We start from the raw sequence: 23,234 nt of genomic DNA, 5'->3' as shown, positions 1-23,234 counted from the left end.
GTGAGCCCCACGTGGGACGACCTGATTCCCCTGTGTCTACCCCAGCGCTTAGAACAGTGCTCGGCACATAGTAAGCGCTTAACAAATACCAACATTATTATTATTATTATTTTCTGGGCCTCAGTGACCTCATCTGTCAAATGGGGATGAAGACTGTGAGCCCCACGTGGGACAACCTGATTCCCCTGTGTCTACCCCAGCGTTTAGAACAGTGCTCTGCACATAGGAAGCGCTTAACAAATCCCAACATGATCATTATTATTAAATGCCACGATAATGATGATGGTGACTCGCCCCCCCCCTCAGTCCCCCCCCAGCAGCCTAAAGGTGGAGTCCGCATGCGCAGGGCAGGCCCCGCCCTCTTCCCGAGGCGGCGCCCTGATTGGTGGACGGGCTTGGGTGGGCGTGTCCCGGAGCGGCCGGTCCTCGCGCCCCGCCGCCGCCGCCCCCACTCGACGCAGCGGCCGCGGCCGCGCCCAGCTCCCCCTAGCGGCGGCGCCCTCGTCCTGCCTGGCCCCGCCCGGGCCATCGCGCCCCCTGCCGCCGGAGCAGGTAAGGACCCCGGCCCGGTCCGGTCTCGCCGCTCGCCCCTCTGGCCCGGCCCGGCCCGGCCGGGGAGGGATGGGGGGGCAAAGGGGTGCCCAGCCCCTCCGACCAGCCCTGCGGGGGCACTTGGTGCCCGGGAAAAGCCCGCCCGCCCTCCCCCTCCCCTTCGCTGGCTGGGGATGGAAGAGGGACAGGAGCCCGCGGCCGCAGCGGCAATCCCGGACTTGTTGTGCTGGGGCTGGGCCCATCCGACGCCCCCGGCTCTTTTCCTCTCCACCCCTGACTCTGCCCCCCTGACCCACTACGGACCATCCCACACCCCTCGCTCTCCCCTGTCCAGCCCTGACTCTCCCCCCCGACCCAATACAGACCATCCCACACCCCTCACTCTCCCCCAGTGACCCAGCACGGACCTTCCACACCCTTGATTCTCCCCTGTCCAGCCCTGACTCTCCCCCCCGACCCAATACAGACCATCCCACACCCCTCACTCTCCCCCAGTGACCCAGCACGGACCTTCCACACCCTTGATTCTCCCCTGTCCAGCCCTGACCATCCCACACCCCTCACTCTCCCCCGGTGTCCCAGCACGGACCTTCCACACCCCTGATTCTCCCCTCTCCAGCCCTGACTCTCCCCTCCGACCCAATACAGACCATCCCACACCCCTCACTCTCCCCCAGTGACCCAGCACGGACCTTCCACACCCTTGATTCTCCCCTGTCCAGCCCTGACTCTCCCCCCCGACCCAATACAGACCATCCCACACCCCTCACTCTCCCCCGGTGTCCCAGCACGGACCTTCCACACCCCTGATTCTCCCCTCTCCAGCCCTGACTCTCCCCCCCGACCCAATACAGACCATCCCACACCCCTCACTCTCCCCCAGTGACCCAGCACGGACCTTCCACACCCTTGATTCTCCCCTGTCCAGCCCTGACTCTCCCCCCTGACCCAATACAGACCATCCCACACCCCTCACTCTCCCCCGGTGTCCCAGCACGGACCTTCCACACCCCTGATTCTCCCCTCTCCAGACCTGACTCTCCCCCCCGACCCAATACAGACCATCCCACACCCCTCACTCTCCCCCAGTGACCCAGCACGGACCTTCCACACCCCTGATTCTCCCCTCTCCAGCCCTGACTCGCCTCCAATGACCCAGCAAAGACCATCCAACCCCCCGACTCTCCCTTCTCCATCCCTGACCCTCCCCCAGTGACCCTGCAGGGGCCATCCAACCCCCTGACTCTCCATTCTTCAGCCCCTGACTCTCCCTTCTTCAACCCTGACATTCTCCAAGTGGCCCAGCACAGATTCTTATCCATAAATACGTCCAAACCCTTCTGGATCAGCTGCCCGGCGCCTTTCAGGATAGGATTCTCTGTGATTACCTTTTGCTGGGGGAAGAAGGGTTTCCTTTTTGGCCTGGGCCTTCTGCCCCCAGTGGGGGCTCCTTGCCCAGGAGGGAGTGGGATTCGGGGAACGGCAATTCCACGTCCCTCCTGCCCACCCTAAATTAGTCAGTCAGTGGTTGAAACCCCCAGTTGAGAACATGTGCAGGGCAAGCAAGCCAAACTTCCAATGCTAATGCTTCAAACTTCTGCAAACAAAAACCCAAGGGTTTGGGGAACTGTATGGCTCCAAAGGGGAACCTCCTTCCGGTCCCCGTTTCCCCTTTGCTGTTGATAATAATAAAGAGGCTTACGATATGCCAAGCGCTGAGTAGATACAGTACAAATAGAGCGAACGCAATCCCTGCCCCACACAGGGCTTAGAGTCTTAAGCTCGAGAGAGAACAGAGAAGTTAAGGACTTGCCCAAGGTCACACAACAGGCAGGAGGCAGATGACAGTCTGATTCCCAGAACCGTGCTCTTCCCACTAGGCCCTGCTGCTCTCCCCGCTTCCTCCCTTCAGCGGCTTCTCGGGGCGGGCAGGAATCTCTCCCACGTCCATCTAATTTCTTCCCCGGCTCCAGGGATCAATTCCCCCTCCTCTTTCTTCCCTCTCCCCACGGAGCAATCCATAGCCCCTCTCTGGATCTAGCTTGCAACCTTCCTACTACCTTTGCCCATCTGAAGGAAAGAAATGGAGATCGTTTTACACCAGGAAGTAGATTCTGTTTGACTTTAGTCCACGGGTGGGGCAGAGAGGGGTCATAAAGTTTAAATTTGGACTGATCGTCCCCAAAGTCAGTAACACACCCACTGCCTTACCAACGTGCACACAAACACCCAGATTTTGGAGCCCTGCCCTGCCTGGGAGCTTTACAATTAGGGGAGGGGAGACCAGACCTTACCTACTCATCGAGGGGAGACCTGGGCCCAGTGGATAGATGCTCATAGAGGCCGGGTTCACCCTCTCCCTGAGTGGAAAGGTGGGGGCCGGGGATCAGCGGAAAGAGCCCGGGCTTGGGAGTCCGAGGTCATGGGTTCTATTCCCGGCTCTGCCGCTTCTCAGCTGGGTGACTTTGGGCAAGTCACTTCACTTCTCCTCGCCTCAGTGACCTCACCTGGAAAATGGGGATTAAGACTGCGAGCCCCACGTGGGACAACCTGATGACCTTGTATCAACCCCAGCGCTTAGAACAGTGCTTTGCACATAGTAAGCGCTTAACAAATGCCGTCATTATTAGTATCGATCAGGGAAATCCCCTGGAGGAAGGGAGGAGTGCGGATTGGCAGCTTGGAGGTGGGAGGGTTGGGACGAAAGAACAGAGGAAGGATTGCCCACTCTTATAACCATAATAACAATAATGGTGGTGTTATTTTTTAATCGCTTACTATGTGCTAAGAACTGTTCTAAGCGCTGGGGTAGATTCAGGGTGATCAGGCTGTCCCACGTGAGGCTCACAGGCTTAATCCCCATTTTACAAAGAGGTAGCGGAGCCCCAGAGAAGTTAGTGACTCGCCCAAAGTCACACAGCTGTCAAGTGGCGGAGTCTTCCCTGCCCTCTCCCCTCCCTAAACTGCTCCTCCAGTCCAGCCCTCCGTGAATTCAGCTCTGAGTTGGAGGTGGCACTGGGATGGGGGAAGCCCAGTCCATCCATGCTTGGGAAGCAGCATGGTGCAGTGGATAGAACATGGGCCTGGGAGTCCGAAGGGCATGGCGTCTAATCCTGGCTCCGCCACTCGTCCGCTGCGCGGCCTTGGGCCAGTCACTTCCTTTCTCTGGGCTTCAGTGACCTCATCTGTAAAACGGGGATTGAGACTGTGAGCCCCACTGGGGACAGGGACTGTGTCCAACCCGATTTGCTTGTCTCCACCCCAGCGCTTAGTACAGTGCCTGGCACACGACGGGTATTATCGTTATTATCCAGCCCCCTGCTCCGGGGCAAGGAGGACGGTGAACTTCTCACAAGTTCCCGAACTGGGATGATAGTTTGGCTCCTGCCTTAATGTCCAGGGCATCCTCCCAAGTGCCACTGATCTTAGGGAAGGAACTTCCCGTCTCTCGGTGTTTGGGCGGTTGAGAGCGAGAGTCAGCGGGTAAGGAGACGCCCGGCTGGTTAAGGAACGGTTGATTGGGCTGGCTTGGGGCCAAGGGGCTGTGTTTGCAAACAGTATTCATGTCACCACCTTCCCTCCCACTGCATCACCACTGGGCAGGACCTGGGGCAGTGGCCTCCGTAGAGCCTTGGTGGGACTGCTCCCTTCGCTCTCCCTGCTCCACCGCCATCCTCACCTAACCTCCCTACAGGCTGGGAAGGAGGCCGTGCCCCCGTTTCACAGATTGGCCAGGAGGCCAGGCGGAGGCCCGGCTCCGGTAAGTCTTCCCAGTCCCTTCCCCGTCTGACTGGGAGCGGCAGGACCGTGTAGTCGGCCTGCTTCCGCTTGACAGTCGTAGAGAGTTTGCTACTCACCATCAGTGAGTGGGTGAGGGGCTGCATTAGGCCCCTGTGCCTCAGGCCTGGGGACATCTCCCCCACGGGACGTGGTCGTGAGGAAGGGTTTTGGGGGGTGGACCCCCTCGTTTGGCTGGCATTCAATACCCTCTGGATCTTAATCTCCGCTTTCGCCCTGTGACTAGGGTGGCTGGAGTCTGGGCCAGTGGGGGTGGGGCGGGGGGAGGTGGTGAGCTGTGGAAGCATCTCTCCCACCTCCTACAGGAAGTCTCTATTTAACCGCGTAACTTGCAGTTTATGTCACCCCCTTGGTGTCCCTCGCTTCTTCCTGGTTGGTTGATCCCCTGGTCCTGCCCCTCCCTTATTTGCTCGTACTTGCCCAGTCTTTTTGTCCATTTTTGTCTGTCCAGTTTCCCCAGGGAATTGTCCCTTCCTCGATGGAGGAGAAGCAGGGGGTGGGCAGGGGGAAGGAGAGAGGTCAGGGGCAGGCGGGGAGGTGATGGAGAAATAGATCCCTCTCTTCTCTATCCTTGCTTGGCCTGGGAATTTCAGGGCATTTGAGGAAGAGAGAGCAGAGCCTGGAGATTAGGGAGCCAAAGTGAGGTATAGCGACCGGTGACTTCCACAAGGAGGTTCTGTGGCTGATGTACTGGGCGGGGGCCCTGGGCACTCCCCTCTCCCGCCGGTTCTGCCTCTGATGTGCTGTGTGACCTCGGACAGGTGACTCTCCATTTCCGGTCCTCAGTTTGCTCTTGCGTGAACCACGGAGGCTCTCGGGGTCGGGGCTCTGAGGTGGTGAGGGAGGGGCTGCTCCCCATCCTGTTTACTCCTGAGGCTACTGGGCGGTTGGTCTCCCCACCCTGTTTGGAAAGCGGTGGGCAGCGTGGCTGGGGCATGCGGGCAGTGGCTGGACCGATTGCACAGCAGCCCCGTTCAGGGGAAGAAAGCGCCGCAACACTGGGGGAGCTCGAAGCCCCTAGGGGCTGTTTCACCAAACATCCTGAGCTGTTTACTGAGGGAGGACAGGGGACATATGAGCGGAAGGTTGTGACCTGGGGGGCGGCAAAGCCCCCGTGAGGAGGTCCAGGGATGACCAGCACAGTGTTACTCCCGGCACTGGGGACAGAGTACGGGGCTGGGCGAGCGATGGGGCTGATCGTGGGGGATGACCTTGGGGGCGAATCTGGGGGTGACCATGGCGGGTGGCCGTGGGGTTGTCGCTCAGAGGACTGACTGTGGAGGGTGCTGACCGTGGAGGCGAGGCTCAGGGGGTAAATGGTCGAGGTTCTCTGGCAGTGGAAACCACAGTGTCCCCCTCCACCAGTAGAGTGGGGAGGAAGCTGCCCGGCGAGGTGGACGGGCCGTGCGGATGCCGCCCGAGGGCGCCTTTAGGTGTGACCCATCCATCTGGCCGAGCGGCTTTGGCAAAGACTAGGGGCCTGGGGCTGATTGCCCATCTGTGACTCAGGAGTCAGGTGGACGCAGGCCACTGCTGCCTGGCCTCTCCTTCCCCTGGCCCCGGGGTGAAAATTGTTGACTCTTCCCACGCAGGCTTGCCCCTCCCTTACCTCGGCTGGGCCCTGGAGCTGGAGATGGGGGTGGACGCTGCCTACTTTCTCGGGTTTGGTGGTGGGAATTTCTCCCCCTCACCCTGGCACAGCCTCAGCTTTTTATCTGCAGCTCCCGCCAGGGTCCCGCTGCCCTGGTTCCGTGTCTCTCTGCCTCGTGGTCTCAGCCACACCTTGGGCACCCAGTCCAGTCGGCTCCCAGGCCACTGCCCTGCCCCCAGTTGACCACCTTGCTGAAGAAGACGGGGACAGGGATGAGGGTGATGAGATCTTGACCCGACTGGATCCCCGACTGCCCAGATCTTGGCCCTCTCTACTTTGTCCCTATTGCGGACCTCCCCCAAAGGTCTTTCCCCAGTCTAAAGTACCCTCCTCCCTGAAACATCTGATTATGTGTTCACAAGTGCCCAGTACAGTGCCTGGCACACAATAGACTCTCAGTGCAGTGCCTGGCCCACAGTAGACACCCAGTAGACGCTCAGTGAGGTTCCAGACGCAGTGATAGGTCCCCAGGTCGGCGTTCCATGAATCCTGACTTGGAGGAGCCCCGGGGCTGGCCCGGAGATCTCCGGGTGACCCCGAGGGCTCAGAGGAAGCAGAGACTCCGGGGTCTGAATGAGGTTCCATGTGGAGCCGTGTCGAGCCCAGCCCGTCTCCGTGTTTCAGCCGTCCCGGGCTCGCGGAAGGCGATGTTCTCCTCCGTGAAGCCGTACGAGGGCCAGCGGTATGCCACGCTCAAGAGGGACTGTCTGCGGAAGAAGGTGCTGTTCGAGGACCCCCAGTTCCCGGCCAACGATGACTCCCTCTACTACAAGTCGTCCCGGATGCAGGGCATCAAGTGGAAACGCCCCAAGGTACACCCTCGCTCCCTCTCTCCGCTGGGTACAATGTAACACTAGAACAGAGTTGGTAGACCCCTTCCCTACCCCCAAGGAGCTTATAGTCTGGAGGTGTTTTGTTGTTAGTTTTGAACCTGTCGCATTTCTGATTTTGGGACCTCTGACCCCTTTTGTAGCCAGCCCTCTGACATCAGCCCGGTCCCTTCCCCCTCTCCGGCCCTCCGAGCTTGGGAATCCGCGAATTTTTGCCTTCTTGGTGGAGCGGGGGACGGCTGGGATGAAAGGGGCTTTTGTAATCACTGGCTGAGCCTCCCCATCCTTGGGGCGGGCTGGGGGCGGGGTTTGGAGGCTCGTCCTAGCCAGAGAACCGGCTGGGGCAGGGTGATGCCCGCCGGCCTGGGCGGAGAGCGGCCTCTCAGAGTCAGTGGGGAGATCCATCTGACTTGGTTCCCTCTGAGCTCTCCGACTCCATCCCCCCTCCTTCCCAGGGTCCCTCCTGGGACTGCCCTCATGCCCCGTTCCCCCGGTCTGCCCTGTGCCCTGTGCCCTACACTCGCTGGGCCCGTTTTCCCTGTGTCCCCACCTGCCCCGTTCCCTCCATTTGCCCGCTGTGCCCTCTCCCGGCCCTCAGTTGCTGTTCTTCTGTCTTCCCTGTACCCCCGTGCCCCACATCTTCACCTACCCTGTGCTCGCTATGCCCTCCGACTGCAATGCCAATAGTGTCCTCCTCTCTGCCCCAGGCAGAGGGTTCTGGGATGGGGGGACCTAATTGAATTGCCTGCCTTCCTTTAGGCTCCGAACCACCCTATGGTGGAACCCGGTGCCCGAATCCTCCCTGGGCTCTCATGTGGAGACCCCACGTGGGGCCCACGTCAGGCAGCTCCAGCCCACCCCCGTGCCCCCCGGCCTTCTCCCGGTAGGTCTGGAATGATGGGGCGTACCCTCCCTCCCACCCCCCGGCTGGCTGAGCCCGTGGGACTTTGCCCACAAACAGGACTTTCCTGTTGGGCGGTGAGGTCGGGTGACAGGGTGAGGGAGGGTGGGGTGGAGAGGGAGGGAGTAGAGATGTGGGTTCCTTCAGGTTGTTCAGATTTCATCGCCGGGAGCTTACCGAAGGTCCGTCTGAGTGAGTCAGAGGTCACGTCCCAGGGAGAGGGGACGTTCAGCCTCACCAGGCTCACGGCCCCGACCACCGTGCCACGCGCAGGGCCGGAGCCGGACAGGGAGCGGAGCAGGTGGGCAGGAGCGGGGTGCCAGGGCAGGGAGCGGAGCAGGAATAATCGGTCCATCAATGGCATTTATGATGATGATGGTATTTGTTAAGCACTTACTATGTGCCAAGCACTGTTCTAAGCACTGGGGTAGATACAAGTTAATCAGGTAGTCCCACGTGGGGCTCACAGTCTTAATCCCCATTTTGCGGATGAGGTCACTGAGGCACAGGGAAGTTAAGTGACTTGTCTGAGCATTTACTCTGTGGAGAACCCTCGGGAGAATACAGTATAACGGAGTTGGTAGACATGTACCTTGCCAGCCTTGCTCCCTGCCCCTTTCCCCCTTTCCCCTACCCCCGGTCAAGCTCAGACCCGGCTCCGAGAACTTCCACGAGAGGCCGGAAAACTCCCCCAAACGGGTGTGTCTGTCACGTTCGCCCGTCCTCCTCAACTCCCTCCAGCTCCCCCGGACCCTTCTCCTCCCGGTCACCCTGATCAGAATCTAAGGGAAGCGGCTTAACCTAGTGGATAGAACATGGACCTGGGAGTCAGAAGGACTTGGGTTCTAGTCCTGGCTCTGCCACTTGTCTGCTATGTGACCTTGGGCAAGTCACTTAACTTCTCTGCGCCTGAGTTCTCTCATCTGTAAAAAATGGGGATTAAGACTATGAGCCCCATGGGGGGACGTGGACTGTGTCCGACCTGATTACCTAATACCTAACCCAGTGCTTAGAACAGTGCCTGGCACATAGTAAGCGCTTAACAGGTACCATAAAAACAATTGAAGAGGTGGGAGCTTCCCAGAAGATTTTGGGGTCTCCTTCATTGAGGGCCCTGGGACCCTTCTATTCCACCCGACACTCTGCCTCTCCACTCCTCACTGCCACCTAAGCACCTTGAGACCAGGAATGGGTTGAAACTACTGCTGTGTGGGACTGTGGGGCCCCCCTTCCACATCCCCTAAGGGTGGGGGAACCCTTAGGCCTCTGCAGTGTCCGTCATTGGTCAGGACTGCTTATGCGGAATCCCAAGACTGACCCGGCCATTTTGGACGCCCCACAGTTTTCACTGATCTCCACAGTCAGTCAATCATATTTATTGAGCACGTACCGTGTGCAGAGCAGTGTAGTACGTTGCTTGGGAGAGTAAAATGAGGTCAACAGACACATTAGAGTAGCAGTGTGGCTCAGTGGAAAGAGCACGGGCTTTGGAGTCAGAGGTCATGAGTTCGAATTCCAGCTCTGCCACTTGTCAGCTGTGTGACTGTGGGCAAGTCACTTAACTTCTCTGAGCCTCAGTTACCTCATCTGTAAAATGGGGATTAAGACTGTGAGCCCCACGTGGGACATCCTGATTCCCCTGTGTCTACCCCAGTGCTTAGAACAGTGCTTGGCACATAGTAAGCGCTTAACAAATACCAACATTATTATTCCCTGCCCACGATGAGCTTACACTCCAGAAGGGAAGACAGACATTAATATAAGTAAAATTACAGATATGGACATAAGCGTTGTGGGCCGGCAGATGATGGAGAGTTGGCCAGGCCTCTTCCCACTCCCCCCAACCCTTCTCCGGTCTTGCCCTCAGTCAAACCAAAGGCGCCTCTTCCAAAGCCGTCACCCCCCTCCCACACCCTCCCCTGGCCCGAGGCTAAAGCGAATAGAGACAGGCAGCCTCTTCACCTTCTAATCAGCCTCCTTGACCCCACCCGCAGGCTCACTGCCGCTGATAATCGAATCTCAAATCTCCCATCTGCTGGGAAAGTGGTTCTCGGAATGGACGAGCAGAGGGGAGGGGAAGGAGGAACAGAAGAGGCATCGGGGAGGAGGACAGGAGGGAGAAAGATGGGGAGAACTGGGGAGCGATGAGGGGGAAGGTGGAGGGAGGAGCCGGGAGAAGGATGGAAAGAACGGGAGAGATGGGGTGGAAGGTCGAGGAAGGAGCAGGAGGAGAGGGAGGTGGGGAGTGGGGTGGAGGGAGAAGGATGGAGAGAACAGGGACATGAGGAGGGGTGATGGAGAGAAGGGAGAAGTAGGGGGAGGTGGAGAGGGGAGGAGGGAAGAGCGGGGAGGAGGGAACGGAGAGAAGGGAGCTGCTCCCTCCGAAGAGGGGGCAACAGAAGGAGCGGTCTCTTCTCCCTTAGCCGGCCAGGGACCAGGGTTTGGGCAGCTCGTTTCCAGTGGAACAAGCCCCCAGCTCAAGCTCGTTCCCTGGACCGGCCTCCGCCTGCAGGCCCAAGACGCCCCAGCCCCGTTCGTGTACGCGCCCCCCAGGTTTCGGTAGAGACGCTCAGAAGGCCTGCCAGTGGTAGTGCTGGGGCCGAGCCGCTGGGTCCAGCCTGAGGAAGTCAGAACCGGATTTGGAAGGTCTGGAAAAAATCAGAAAAGCTCTGCACCCTCACCATAAGTGAGTGGACCTCCCCAGTGTGCAGGGCACTGTGCTGGACCCCCAGTGTGTGCACGACACTGTGCTGGGCAACCAGCTACATGCAGTGGTGTCTTTCACTATAAAGGACAGTGTACATGAGTCAAAGCCCAAGTTTCCAGCCCTTTCCGGGCCCAGCAGAGGGACGGCCCTGTCACCGAAACAAAACGCTGGAGTCGCAAACCCAGGGCGGCGTGCAGGCCGACCGATTTTTCTCTTTCTTTGCTCACAATCGGGGCGGGAGACGGTACTGCTGGGCGCCCAGAATGACTGGGTCTCCACGGGTGAGTCTGCTAAGAGTACGTGAGGGGGAGGGGCCCAGAGATCTGAGGGGAACAGCTGTGCTCCAAATTCCCGTTCGCCATGTGCTTCGTGTCCCCCCACCCACCCCCGAGGCTGCCAGTATGATACCGCCTTAGAAACCCCCTGGTGTCTATTATATTATTATATTGTACTCTCCCGAGTGCTTAATACAGTGCCCTGCACACAGTAAGCACTGAATAAATACAATTGACTGAGGACGTAATGACCAGCAGGTGTATGATCAAGACAGGGTGGTGACCCTTGTCTAGATGGGGACCGGTTAACCCCGTCCATCTCTCCTGCGCAGGAGATCTGCAATGACCCACATCTCTTCGTGGATGGCATCAGCTCCCACGACCTGCACCAGGGCCAGGTGGGCAACTGCTGGTTCGTGGCAGCCTGCTCCTCCCTGGCCTCCCGGGAAAGCCTCTGGCAGAAGGTAAGACCACAGTTCCGGGCTGCCGTGATCAGCGCCGGGAGGGGCTGATGTCTCTCTGCAGTCTGGAAAATGGAGTTCTGGACAGAGTGTCTTTGGTCCCATGGAATGGCCTCGACCATGTGCATGGGAATCAATCAATTAATTGTATTTATTGAGCGCTTTCTGTGTGCAGAGCACTGTCGTGAGCTCTTGGAAGAGTACAATATAACAGAGTTGGCCGACATGTTCCCTGCCCACAAGCAGCTTACGGTCAGTCAAATGTATTTATTGAGTGCTTATTTTGTGCAGAGCACTGTCCTAAGTGCTTGCGAGAGTACAGTATAATGATATAACAGACACATTCCCTGCCTACAGTGAGCTTACAGTCCAGAGGGGAAGACAGACATTAATATAAATAAATAAATTATGGATATGTACAGAAGTCCTACGGGGTAAATAAAAGGTACAAATACAAACATGAAGAGTGGGAAGATAACCCCACTCCTCACGCGCATGTGTGAACCCTAAACTTAAGGGTCCAGAGATTCTTCGGCTGCTCAGAGCATGCAGAGTCCCTAAAAATGCACAGACACAAGTCCTAGGTCCTCAAATGAATCATATCTATAATTTAATTTAAATTAATATACCATACATTAATGTCCTTCTCCCCTTCTAGACTGTAAACTCACTGTGGGCCGGGAAAGTGTCTACCAACTCTGTCAGGTTGTACTTATCCTAGTGTTTGAGAAGCAACAGGGCCTAGTGGATAGATCCCGGGCCTGGGAGTCGGAAGGACCTAGGTCCCAGTCCCGGCTCCGCCACTTGTCTGCTGGGTGACCTTGGGTAAGTCCCTTGACTTGTCTGTGCCTTCTCTGTAAAATGGGGATTAAGACTGTGAGTCCCGTGGGGAACGGGGATCGTGTCTAACGTGATCATTTTGTATCTACCCCAGCGCTTAGTAGAGTGCCTGGAACAGAGTAAGCGATTAGCAAATTCCATTAAAAAAAATGGAAGGTGGAGGAGAGTCGCTGGTTCTCTGTGCTCCTGGAGCCCTCTAGGATTTGGAATTTGGAATTGCTGCAGGAGGAGGTGGGGAGATTGTGTGTGCTTGTGTTTGTGTGTCCTTCTCTTCCTTGAGGGCACAGGGTACCTCCCCCTGCTGCACCGTCCTGGCTGCCTGCTGTGGGCAGAACTCTGTTCTAGACACTTGCTTAGGAGCCTACAACAGAGATCGAAGGTTACAGCCGAGGTGCTCATGTCTAATGAGAAGACAGATCCAGATTGCCAAATGGAAGTCAGGTCAGAGAGAGAGTTCAGAGATATAAGTGACAGAAACTAAAGTAAGCAGCTAAGTGAATCAGTTCGATGCCCACCTGAGCCCTGAAGAGGCTGAGGGTTGGCCTGAGCAGGCATGTGGGGAGGTTAATCAAACAAGGCCTACTGGAGGAGGGGGCTTCTTAGGGGTCTCTAAAAGACAGGAAGGAGGTGGCTGGTCAGATTTGATGGGGAGGGGGTCGGGCAGGTGGAGGGGCGTGAGCATGAGGCAGAAGCGAGGGATGGAGAGATTAGGCGGGGAGGAACAAGGAGCAAACTTGGTTCCCGCTTTGAATCTTGAAGGGTGGAGGAGGCTGAGGCCGAGGGGCTGACATGGGGATTGAGGTCTTGGGGTCTCTAAGTAGGCGCCGAGGTCATAGAGGTCAATCAATCCTACTTATCGAGCCTTTACTGTGTGCAGAGCACCGTACTAAGCCCTTGGGAGAATACTAAGCACCAATAAAACAGATGCTCTCCTCGCCCATGACGAGCTTACAGTCTAAAGGGGGAGACAGATGTTAATATAAATATATAAATTACAGATATGTATGTAAGTGCTGTGGGGCTGGGTAGGGAGCAAGTCAGGGTGCTGCAGAAGGGACTGGGAGGAAAAAAGTGAGGACTTAGGGGAGGCCTTTTGGAGGAGCTGTGCCTTCAGTAAGGCTTTGAAAGTGGGGAGAGTCATTGTTGGATATGAAGAGGGAGGACGTTCCCGCCCAAAGGCGGGACGTGGGCGAGAGGTCAGTGGTGAGCTAGATGAGATCGAGGTACAGTGAGTGGGTTGGCATTAGAGGAGTGAAGTGTGCGGGCCGAGCTGTAGTAGGAGAGCAGCGAGGTGAGGTAGGCAGAGTTTCAATTTGATGCAGAGGAGGATGGGCAACGACCAGGGGTCTCTGTGAGAGTCCCGGTGGGGGGCGGAGGGACTCTCAGCTCTGAGCCCTTGGCCTGTTGTCTTGCAGTGGGAGCGGCCTAAAACCCCGGGTTTGGCCCGGGGGAGACCTGCCGCCTCCCGGAACATCCGTCAGCCCTTTGGCCGAGGTGTCTAGAGTGGTCAGCGTCCCCGCGGGGCTGCACGGGAAGCTATTTCCCTGCCCCTACCAGATGCGCCTGGACCGGCTGACTAATGGCCTGTCTGGGGAGCGCTGGAGAGCTCCAGGGAACACCAGGGAGCACTGGGGAGTGGAGGAGAACCATTAGAGAGAAACTCATTATGGCAGCCCCCTCCCGCTCAGCTCCTGGTGTTTGTTGTCTCTCCAAGCAGCAGGCCCCTGGGGCCCCTCCCACCTACAGCTTCCCTCTCACCCTCCACTGCTCAGCTCCCCCCTCCTCCCACCTAGAAATCCCATTCCCACCACCCCCTCCTCCCACCCTCCCCAGCTCAGCTCTCCCCCCTCCTCTCCACTCTCTACCCCAGCTCACCCCCTACTTCCACGCTTCCTAGCTCAGCTCACCCCTCCTCCTGCTCACCACTCTGGCCCAGAAATCCTATTACCTCCACCCTCTCTTATCCTCCCCACCTCAGTTCACCCCTTCCTTCCCCCCCAAAGTTCCCATTCCTACTGCCCTTTCCTCTTCCAGCTCACCCTCTTCTCCCACCCATCCCCAGCTCTCCCGGGCAGATCTTCCCTCTATCTCTTGATCTCAACTCTCCTGTCTCCAACCCCTCACTCATATCCTTCCCCTGGAACTCTCTCCTCATAAAATAGGCCAAGCCACCATTCATTCTTTCACTCATTCATTCGATAGTATTTATTGAGCGCTTACTACGTGCAGAGCACTGTACTAAGCGCTTGGAATGTACAATTTGGCAATAGATAGAAACCATCCCTGCCCACTGACGGGCTTACAGTCTAATCGGGGGAAACAGACGGACAAAAACAAGACAACTTAATCGCAATAAATAGAATCAAGGGGATGGACACCTCATTAACAAAATAAATAGGGTAATAAAAATATACATAAATGTGCACAGTGCTGAGGGGAGGGAAAGGGAGAGGGGGAGAAGCAGAGGGAAAGGGGGGAAAGGGGGCTTAGCTGAGGGGAGATGAAGTGGGGGGCAGAGAGGCAGCAGAGGGAGCAGAGGGAAAATATTCACCCAGTTTACATAGAGACAAGCATATGCATAAGGACTGACCCTCAGAGCCGGGGATAAGGACATACATATAATCCTACAACTGGATATTCACACAGAAGCGTCTGTGCGCACGCACACGGGCACAGACACACCTGGATATTCACACATCGCCCACAAAGGGGCATCCGTGCGTGCACACGGGCCCACATACATGCACACACACCAACCACAGACCCAGCCCAGAATGATACGAAGGCGCTCCTCATAACTCGGCACACAAGTTCGCTCATCCATAACTTCTTTCTCCATGGGTGAGCCATAAACTTCATCTCTATGCTGGTGGCTCAGCACTAACCAGTGGTAGTCTCCAAGTCCACCCAGTTAAATCCATTGCATTTCCACCACCCACCCCACCTTCTCAGCTTCCTAAAAAGCCACTTGCTCAAGGCAGCTTCTTCCCTCCCCAGCTGGGGTCTAGTCCCAGCTCTTCACTGGCCTGCTGTGTGACCTCGGGCGAGTTACTTAATCTCTCTGGGCCTCGGTATCCTTCTCTGGAAAATGGGGATTATTATCCCTGTTCACCGTTCCTATGAGACTCATGTGGGACAGGGATCGGGTCCGATCTGATTGTCTTGGATTTACTCCAGCCACTGGCACATAGTAAGTGCTGGATAAATACAGTAGTTATTGGGGGTGTGAAGTAACGTGCGGGTAAAGAGGGAAGGATTTCCACAGAGGGTTTGGTCATGTTGCAGTGAATCACTGGGGACAGTACTGGCGTCCTGTATAGTTACCGACCATCCTGGTGGTCCTGGGCAGGGACCGAGGCAGCAGTCGGATCTCTAGTGGCGTTTTTTTCTTACGTAAGAGGGCAGTTTGGAGGTCCAGTTTGTGTGGCCCAGCCTGGAACCCAGTACAGAATGGGCCACACAACACTCGCTATGAACCGGCTTTTACTGAAAGACTTTTGAAGGAGAGGGAGATGTTTGGGGTGTAGGGTGGTCTGTGCTGGGTCACTGGAGGGAAAGTAAGGAGTGGAGGGAAGAGAGTCGGGGGAGTTAGATGGTCCATGCTGGATCACTGCAGGAAAGTCAGGGATGGAGAGGGGAGAGTCAGGGGTGTGGGGTGGTCTTGTCTGGGTAACTGGGGGAGAGCTAGTGATGGAGAGCGGGGAATCAGGGGTTTTGTATAGTCTGTACTGGATCACTTGGGGAGAGTCAGGGATGGAGAGGGGAGAGTCAGGGGTGTTAGATGGTCTGTCCCTAACCATGAAGGTGGGGGGCCTTGAGGTCCACCGGCACATGGTTCCTCCCAGCTGGGCAGCAGTGGGGGCTGACCCAGGAGCCACAGGGGCAGGGTGGTCCCGGGTGAACACCCCGAGTTTCCATCCAAACAAACCCGTTGCCCATGCGTTTCCACGACGACCTGACATCAGCAGTCTCCTCCCTCGGGTTCCCCAGCTTTGCCGCTCAGCCCTGGGCTCACCGCAAATGAGGCATGTGGGACCTCCCCCTCCCGCTTCGGGAGATTCCCCCCACCCCCCCCTGCAACATTTTGCATCAGTGACTCCTTCTCTGGACACGCTGGAGAGAGGGAGGGGAGAGGTGGGGGTGGAGGGGGGAAGAGGGGCCTCTTTTAACCGAGCGGCAGCCCGCCCCGTCCCCAGAACCGCACGGCGGCCACGAGGTGAGGCGGCGGAGGGCGAGGACGAGGCGGGGACTACCAATGGCTGATCAGGCCCCTGCCCAGCTGGAGCTGGTGCTCACCCCGGACCCCGACCTGACCACCATCATGCACTTGCGCGCAGAGGGCCTGCGCCAGCGGAACGAGAAACGGCAGGACGGAGAACGCCTCCTGCGGCCGGCCGAGTCCATCTACCGGCTGGACTTCAGCCGCCAGCGGGGCCTGCAGTTCGCACGCTGGCATGTGCGGCTGGGCCGGCCGGGCCAGGTGACCATCACGGGCACCTCGCAGAACTGGACCCCCGATCTCACCCACCTCATGACCCGCCAGCTGCTGGAGCCGGCCGCCATCTTCTGGCGGCGGGAGGGCTCCGACCAACTGGAGTGGAACGAGGCGGACGCCCAGGAGTTCGGCGAGAGGCTGTCCGAGCTGGCCCGGGTCCGCAGGGTCATGTATTTCCTCATCACGTTCGCCGACGGCATGGAGCCGGCCCAGCTCAACGCCTCCGTGCTCTTCGACCTGCTCTGAGCACCCCCGCACCGGCCCCGAGCCCTTCCGACCCCCAGCTCCCCTGTCCTGAGCCCCCTGCTGATCCTGACCCTCAGTTGGGTGCTTCGGGGTTGGGTGGGTGGGGTACCTAGGGGGCTCAGCCCGTCATGGGTAACTGGCTAGCTCGCTCTACGACCCCCTCCCACCCTCTCCCTTCCCCGCCTCTGTCCTGACTGTGGGGAGTCCTGGGCGGGATGCACAGTACACAGCGAGAGGTGGTCGTCAGCGGGGTCCTCAGTGGGGATGGGGCGCCAAGGCGGACACTCCCTCCCCCCCAACCCCAGAATATACACCCTGCACCTCTTCTCCTTGCGGTTCCGTGCCGGAAGGGACGGCCAGTGCCCTCAGGGTGACCTCTGCCGGAATGGGACCCGGGGTGGGCTCACTCTCCTTCCAGGGGCCCCAAGACCCTGCACGCTGGGGTGGGGGCAGACAGGGAAGAGTCCCCGGAGCTTGCCGCGCCTCCACCCTGTAGGTATCAGAAGGTGTGTCCGGATCGGAGGAGGCCTGACGAGGGTACAGCTGCGTAGATAACCTTTCGTCTTCTGACTCTAGTTGGGCTTAAACTGACCCGTGTATGCGCATATTTATATTCATAAAGATATACTCTAGAGATGTGTACTCCGCCTTGCGTTCATGTGGGTGTATTCATGTGTGTATCCTGCGCTTAATCTTCAAAGAGAGTGTGGGTTCAGGCCTTGCTAGAGACAGGGGGCTGGACTAGTTGGAGAATGGTTAACAGGTTTATAGAAATTCATCTCAGCTCAGGGGACGGGGAAGCCAAGCAATCTCCCTTCGGGTCAAGAATCTCGGCCTCTGAGAGTCGTCCCCTGGGTCCACCCTGCAGCTCATCCCCATAGCTGCCCTGGGACACTGGGAGGGACCTTATGCTGACTGCCCTCCTTTATACCCACCTACGTGGTTAGGGTTCAAAGCAATCCATCTATCAATCAGTGGTATTTATTGAGTACCTGCTGTGCTCGTGGAAGAGTACAGTACAAAAGAGTACATATAGACAATCTCTTCCCTCACAGAGCACACAGACTAGAGGAGGAGACAGACATTAAAATACATTATGGATGAATATGTACATAAGTGATGTGGGGCTGGGGGAACGTTCTCCATTCCTTAGTCTCCATTCTCCATTCCTTACTCTCTTCCAGTGACTCAGCTCAGACCATCTAACACCCCTGACTCTCTCCTCTCCATCCCTGACTCTCTCCCAGTGATCCACCACAAACCATCGAACCCTCCTGACTCTCTCTCCTCTCCATCCCTGACTCTCCCTCAGTGTTGCAGCACTAACCGTCCAACAGCCCTAACTCTCCTCTCTATCCCTGCTTCTCCCCCGGTGCTCCAGCACGGACCAGCCAATACCCCCGACTCACCCCTCTCCATCTCTGATTCCCCCCCCCACTGACCATCCATCACCCCTGGTTCTGCCTTCCCCATCCCTGACTGTCCCTCAGTGGTCCAGCACGGACCATCCAAACTCCTTGGTTCCCCTCAGTGATCCAGCTGGACATCTGTCCATTGATCTATCCAAATCCATGAGGTCTGGGCGGTGTTTGCAGCTGCAGGGTCCCTGTGGAAATGAATTCCCTGTGCTTGCCCCACTCTGGGAAGAAGTACTGTTTGTTCTGAACCCTCCTTGTCTCCCGTTCCCCAGTTCTCCCTGTTCCTCCTGGCCTGCAGGGTCCCGAGCCTCCAGGATGTAATCACAGCCCAGAGCCACCCGAGCCCCTCTCTTTCCTCCCTCCCCTCCTCCTTCGCCGGGCCCATTACCCCGGCTCACATTCCCGGGGAATTGCACCGCACACTGGGACCAGCTGGACAGCCCCTCCAACCATGTGAGGACCAGTCTCGCTCTCCTCCGACGGCCCTGCCCTTCCCCTTACCACATGCAGGTCCCTTCGCAACTCCTCCAGGAAGCCTTCCCTGATTTGTCCCCAATGAATTTTCCTGCATCTGGACACCCGTTATCCCCATGTTATGGGTTCAAGCAGACAAACCTGGGACCCCTGTAAGGGCTGGTGTCCAGTTGTGAGGGCAGCCGGGCCTGGGTGAAAGGTTCCAGCTGTGTGGGCGATGGGCCTCTGCTCTGCTGTGGAGGGCCAATGGCAGAGCTAGGAGCAGAACGCAGGCTTCCTAATACTATTAAAACTACTACTACTAATAATAACACTAATTGTGTCATTTGTTGAGCACTTACCATGGGCCAGGCACTCTTCTAAGAGCTAGGATCGATACAAGATAATCAGGTTAGATACAGTCCCTGTCCCGCATGGGGCTCACAGTCTTTATCCCCATTTTACAGACAAGGGAACTGAGGCAAAGAGAAGTTGAGTGACTTGCCTGAGGTCCCACAGCAGACGACGGACAGAGCTGGGATTAGAACCGAGGTCTTTCTGACTCCAAGGCCCGTTCTCTATCGTAAGCTCATTGTGGGCAGGGAACGTGTCTGTTTATTTTTATGTTGTACCCTCCCAAGAGCTTAATACAGAGCTCTGCACCCAGTAAACGCTCAATAAATATGATGGAATGAATAAGTAGGCCACGCTGTTGATGTATCTCGTCTGTTAGGGTCCTTTCTGCTTCGGATTAAAATCTCGTGTATACGATAGTTGTGCCGCTGCTGATGTCACTGTGGTCATTTAGTCAGCAGAGATCTGATCCAAATCTGTCCCTGCTTCCCCATCTCCGCCCTGCCATCCCATTACCCCCCCGCCCCTCCCCCCAAGGTGATACCGGACTGGAAGGAGCAGGAGTGGAGCCCCGAGAAGCCGGAAAACTACGCGGGAATCTTCCATTTCCACTTCTGGCGATTCGGCGACTGGGTGGACGTGGTGATTGATGACCGGCTGCCCACCATCCACAACCAGCTCATCTACTGCCACTCCAACTCGACCAACGAGTTCTGGTGTGCCCTGGTGGAGAAGGCTTATGCCAAGTAGGTGCCCGGGCTGGCTCAGGGCGGGTGGGGAGGGACGTGGTGGGGGGCAGCAGCGGGGCAGAGATCAAACTCCGAGCTGTTGCATAGAAGGTGGCAGGGCCTGTGAATGTAAGGTTAATCTTACCGTTGGTATTTACCCAGAGCCCGCTCCGTGAAGAACATTGAACTGGACACCTACTGTGTGCAGGCAGCTGGGCTGAACGTGGGCAGAGCGCTCTACTGGACAGCTGCTGTTGGCAGAACCCCATACTGGACCCCATGTTCTAGGCAGAACTCTGTTCTGAGTGCTTGGGAATGATAAAAAATAATGGCTACACTTTAACTCTGTACCAGGCACTGTATCAAACACCAAGGTGGATACCATATGCTAGAGGCTGACCGTTGTCCCTGCCCTTGGGGAACTTATGGTATAGTTAGGATGAAGGCCGTCAGAGTCAGTACAGCGTGTCTAGGTCAGGATTCAAAGGTTTCTCAGCAATAGCAGAAGTGAGCGAGAAAGGGGGAAGGGAGAAGGGGTGGGGAGGCCAGTCGAGGCCCCGGGGAGCTCCCAGACTCCCGTGATCCGGAGCGTCTGGGCGGCCAAGCACCCCCCGACCCACCTCCTCCTCAGGCTGGCGGGCTGCTACGAGGCCCTGGATGGGGGCAACACCGCGGATGCCCTGGTGGACTTCACGGGTGGCGTGTCCGAACCCATCGATCTGACCGAGGGCGACTTTGCCCGCGATGAAGCCAAGAGGAACCTGCTGTTCGAGCGGGTCCTGAAAGTCCACCAACGGGGGGGCCTCATCAGCGCGTCCATCAAGGTGAGGAAACGGGGTCTGCTCCCTGTCCCTACCTGGAGCCCAGGGGTGGGCCTGGGAGGAGGTTCCCCAGCGCTCCCACACCCCAAGGCCACTTAGATCACCGTGTGGACAGGAAATCTGTCAGTTGTTCTGTTGAATCGTATTCTAGTGAGTGCTTAGTACAGTGCTCTGCACACAGTAAGCGCTCAATAAATACGATTGACTGACTTTGGAATCGAGCCGCTCTGTTTCCAGCCCTTGCAGATAGAATACCAGCCTGCTGGAGGTAGGAAGGGGGAAGAATGGCAACTCCCCATTCTACGCAGTCAGTCAGTTGTATTTACTGCATGCTTCCAGTGTGCAGAGCACTGTACTAATTGCTTTGGAGGATACAATATAACATTAAATAGACATGTTCCCTGCCCACATCAGCTTTCAGTCTAGAGGGAGAGACGGTATTATAAATAAAAATTACAGATGCGTACTTAAGTGCTGAGGGGTTGGGAGGGGGAATGAATGAGGGAGAAAGTCAGGATGATGTAGAAGGGAGTGGGAGAAGAGGAAAGGAGGGCTTAGGGAAGACCTCTTGGAGGAGATGTACCTACAGTAAGGCTTTGAAGGTGGGGAATTTTCTTTCAGATATGTGGGGGTAGGACGTTCCAGGCCAGAGGCAGGACATGGGCAAGAGGTCTGCGGCGAGGCAGATGAGATTGAGGTACAGCGATAAGGTTACCTGCCCGGACTGAGTCCCATGATCATTCAAAAGTGTCCAGACCCCGTTTGTTGACCCTGACTCCATCCCGACCCCACCCCTGACCCCCGACGCTGGTTCTGTGTCTCAGGCCGTGACTGCAGAGGACATGGAGGCCCGGCTGGCCTGCGGGCTGGTGAAAGGCCACGCCTACGCCATCACCGACGTACGGAAAGTCCGGCTGGGCCATGGCCTGCTGTCCTTCTTCAAGTCGGAGAAGTTGGACATGATCCGGCTGCGCAACCCGTGGGGGGAGAGGGAGTGGAATGGTCCCTGGAGCGACACGTGAGCCCGCGGGGGTTGGACCCGGGGCGGGGTGGATATCGGGGGATGGATACAGGATCTCGCAGCGGAGTTAAGCGGGGAGGACGGGGTGGAGATGAGAGGATGAGGTGGAGAGAATGAAAACAGCCTTTGGGTGGAGCTGGGTAGACCTGCATGCTGACTGATGGATTCTCTCTCATTTTGAGCAGGGTCCTCCGGCCTAGGCAGAAACACACAAATGCCTATATGTACAGAAACGCACAAACACATTCAACCCCCCCCCACGCGGACAGATACCCTCAGAAACACAATGCACAAAAATGCACCACTGAGAACTCCTGTCTGTATTGTCCAGCCTTGCAAATAAACTCATCAGGCTTCCAGCCCGCTCCCTCTGGAGAGAGACCCAGCGGTGCCCTGACGAAGGATCAGGATAGGCAGGTTTTCCGTGGAGCGCTCCTCCCCACACAATCCCCTGCCCCTCCACCTGATAGAGTTAGTAAAGAGCCTGTCAGGTCCCCGCCTGCCCTTCTCCCATCTTCACCCTGCGTGCTTCCCTTCCCGCCCAGCTCCGAGGAGTGGCAGAAAGTGAGCAAGAGTGAGAGGGAGAAGCTGGGAGTGACGGTGCAGGACGATGGGGAATTCTGGTGAGTTTGGGATATGGTTGAGATCCCGTAGGTGGAGGGGGGAGCCCTGTGGAAGCAGGAGGGAGTCTGGTGGGGCACGGGGAGGGGAGAGGAGGCAGAAGTGCGAGATAGGGCGAAAATGCCACGAGAGCCCTGACCCTCCTTTCTTCCCGGAAGTGACCCAAGGGTACTGTTACTCCATAACCGGGCAACAGTTCCTGTCCCTCAAGGTGCTGGGGGTTCCTTAGTGACCCCGGGGGGATCTCAGCATCCCTTTCCCCCTTCCCCTCTCAGCGTCCCTGGGCATTTGCTCTCCGAGCTCTGACCGGGCCTAGAGAAGTCAGGGTGGCCTGGCCCAGGTCACGCAGCCTGTCTGGGCCAGAACATTAATTGTCATAATTACCCCCCGGCATCTTGGACTCCAGCAACCATCCTGGGCTAGTCCCAAGCGTGTCTCGAGGCAGGGGGTTGGCCTGAAAGACCTCTAGAAGTCACTGACCCCCTCCACTCCCTAGGATGACGTTCGAAGACGTCTGCAGATACTTCACCGACATCATCAAGTGTCGCCTCATCAACACGTCCTACCTGAGCATCCACAAGACATGGGAGGAGGCAAAGCTGAGGGGAGCCTGGACCCGCAGCGATGACCCCCTGAAGAACCGCAGCGGTGGCTGCATCAACCACAAGAGCACCTTCCTCCAGAACCCTCAGGTCAGTCCGACCTCCGCCCTCGCTCAGGTGCCGGGCAGGAGGGGGCGGTCAGGGGGAAGGGGCTGCGGGAACTGCCCGGAGAGGTTAGGTTCCCTGCCTAGGGCCCTACGGCAGGCCGAACCTGTTCCTAGGTGCCTGGCCTTCCTCCCTCCTCCCCATCCCTTCAGACCCTGCCTGACCTCCCCATCTCGCCCAGCTGCAGCTCTCACCCTGCCCTACACTACTGCAGCACTCCCCGCCTCTCGCCCCACTTCAACATTTCCCCTGGGCCGTGGCAACGTTCATTCAATTACATTTATTGAGCACTTACTGTGTGCAGAGCGCTACACTAAGCGCTTGGGGGAGAGTAGAATACAACAATAAACAGACA

At 57.4% G+C, this 23,234-nt stretch overlaps 2 protein-coding genes across 3 annotated transcripts in view; both read left to right on the top strand.

Moving 5' to 3' along the window:
• Positions 1-475: 475 nt before the first annotated feature.
• Positions 476-23,234, top strand: part of CAPN5 (calpain 5) — a 28,043-nt gene continuing 5,284 nt past the window's right edge. Inside the window, exons 1-8 of one of the 2 annotated variants that reach the window (XM_029048432.2) lie at positions 476-552; positions 6,626-6,813; positions 11,047-11,178; positions 19,519-19,727; positions 20,341-20,533; positions 21,355-21,548; positions 22,097-22,174; positions 22,669-22,864. In XM_029048432.2, coding sequence (XP_028904265.1) covers positions 6,649-6,813; positions 11,047-11,178; positions 19,519-19,727; positions 20,341-20,533; positions 21,355-21,548; positions 22,097-22,174; positions 22,669-22,864 — 1,167 coding nt within the window. In that variant the 5' untranslated portion in view covers positions 476-552; positions 6,626-6,648. Of the gene's footprint in view, positions 553-4,190; positions 4,313-6,625; positions 6,814-11,046; positions 11,179-19,518; positions 19,728-20,340; positions 20,534-21,354; positions 21,549-22,096; positions 22,175-22,668; positions 22,865-23,234 lie in introns of those variants that run through there. The other variant, XM_029048433.2, reaches the window with a different exon arrangement.
• Positions 16,234-16,831, top strand: LOC114805910 (olfactory marker protein). Its single transcript, XM_029048434.2, has one exon. The coding sequence runs from the start codon at positions 16,271-16,273 to the stop codon at positions 16,754-16,756; it is 486 nt and encodes a 161-aa protein (XP_028904267.1). The 5' UTR covers positions 16,234-16,270; the 3' UTR covers positions 16,757-16,831.

This window comes from Ornithorhynchus anatinus, chromosome 20 (assembly GCF_004115215.2).
Source record: "Ornithorhynchus anatinus isolate Pmale09 chromosome 20, mOrnAna1.pri.v4, whole genome shotgun sequence".
NCBI lineage: Eukaryota > Metazoa > Chordata > Mammalia > Monotremata > Ornithorhynchidae > Ornithorhynchus > Ornithorhynchus anatinus.
This window is presented reverse-complemented; position numbering and strand designations above follow the sequence as displayed.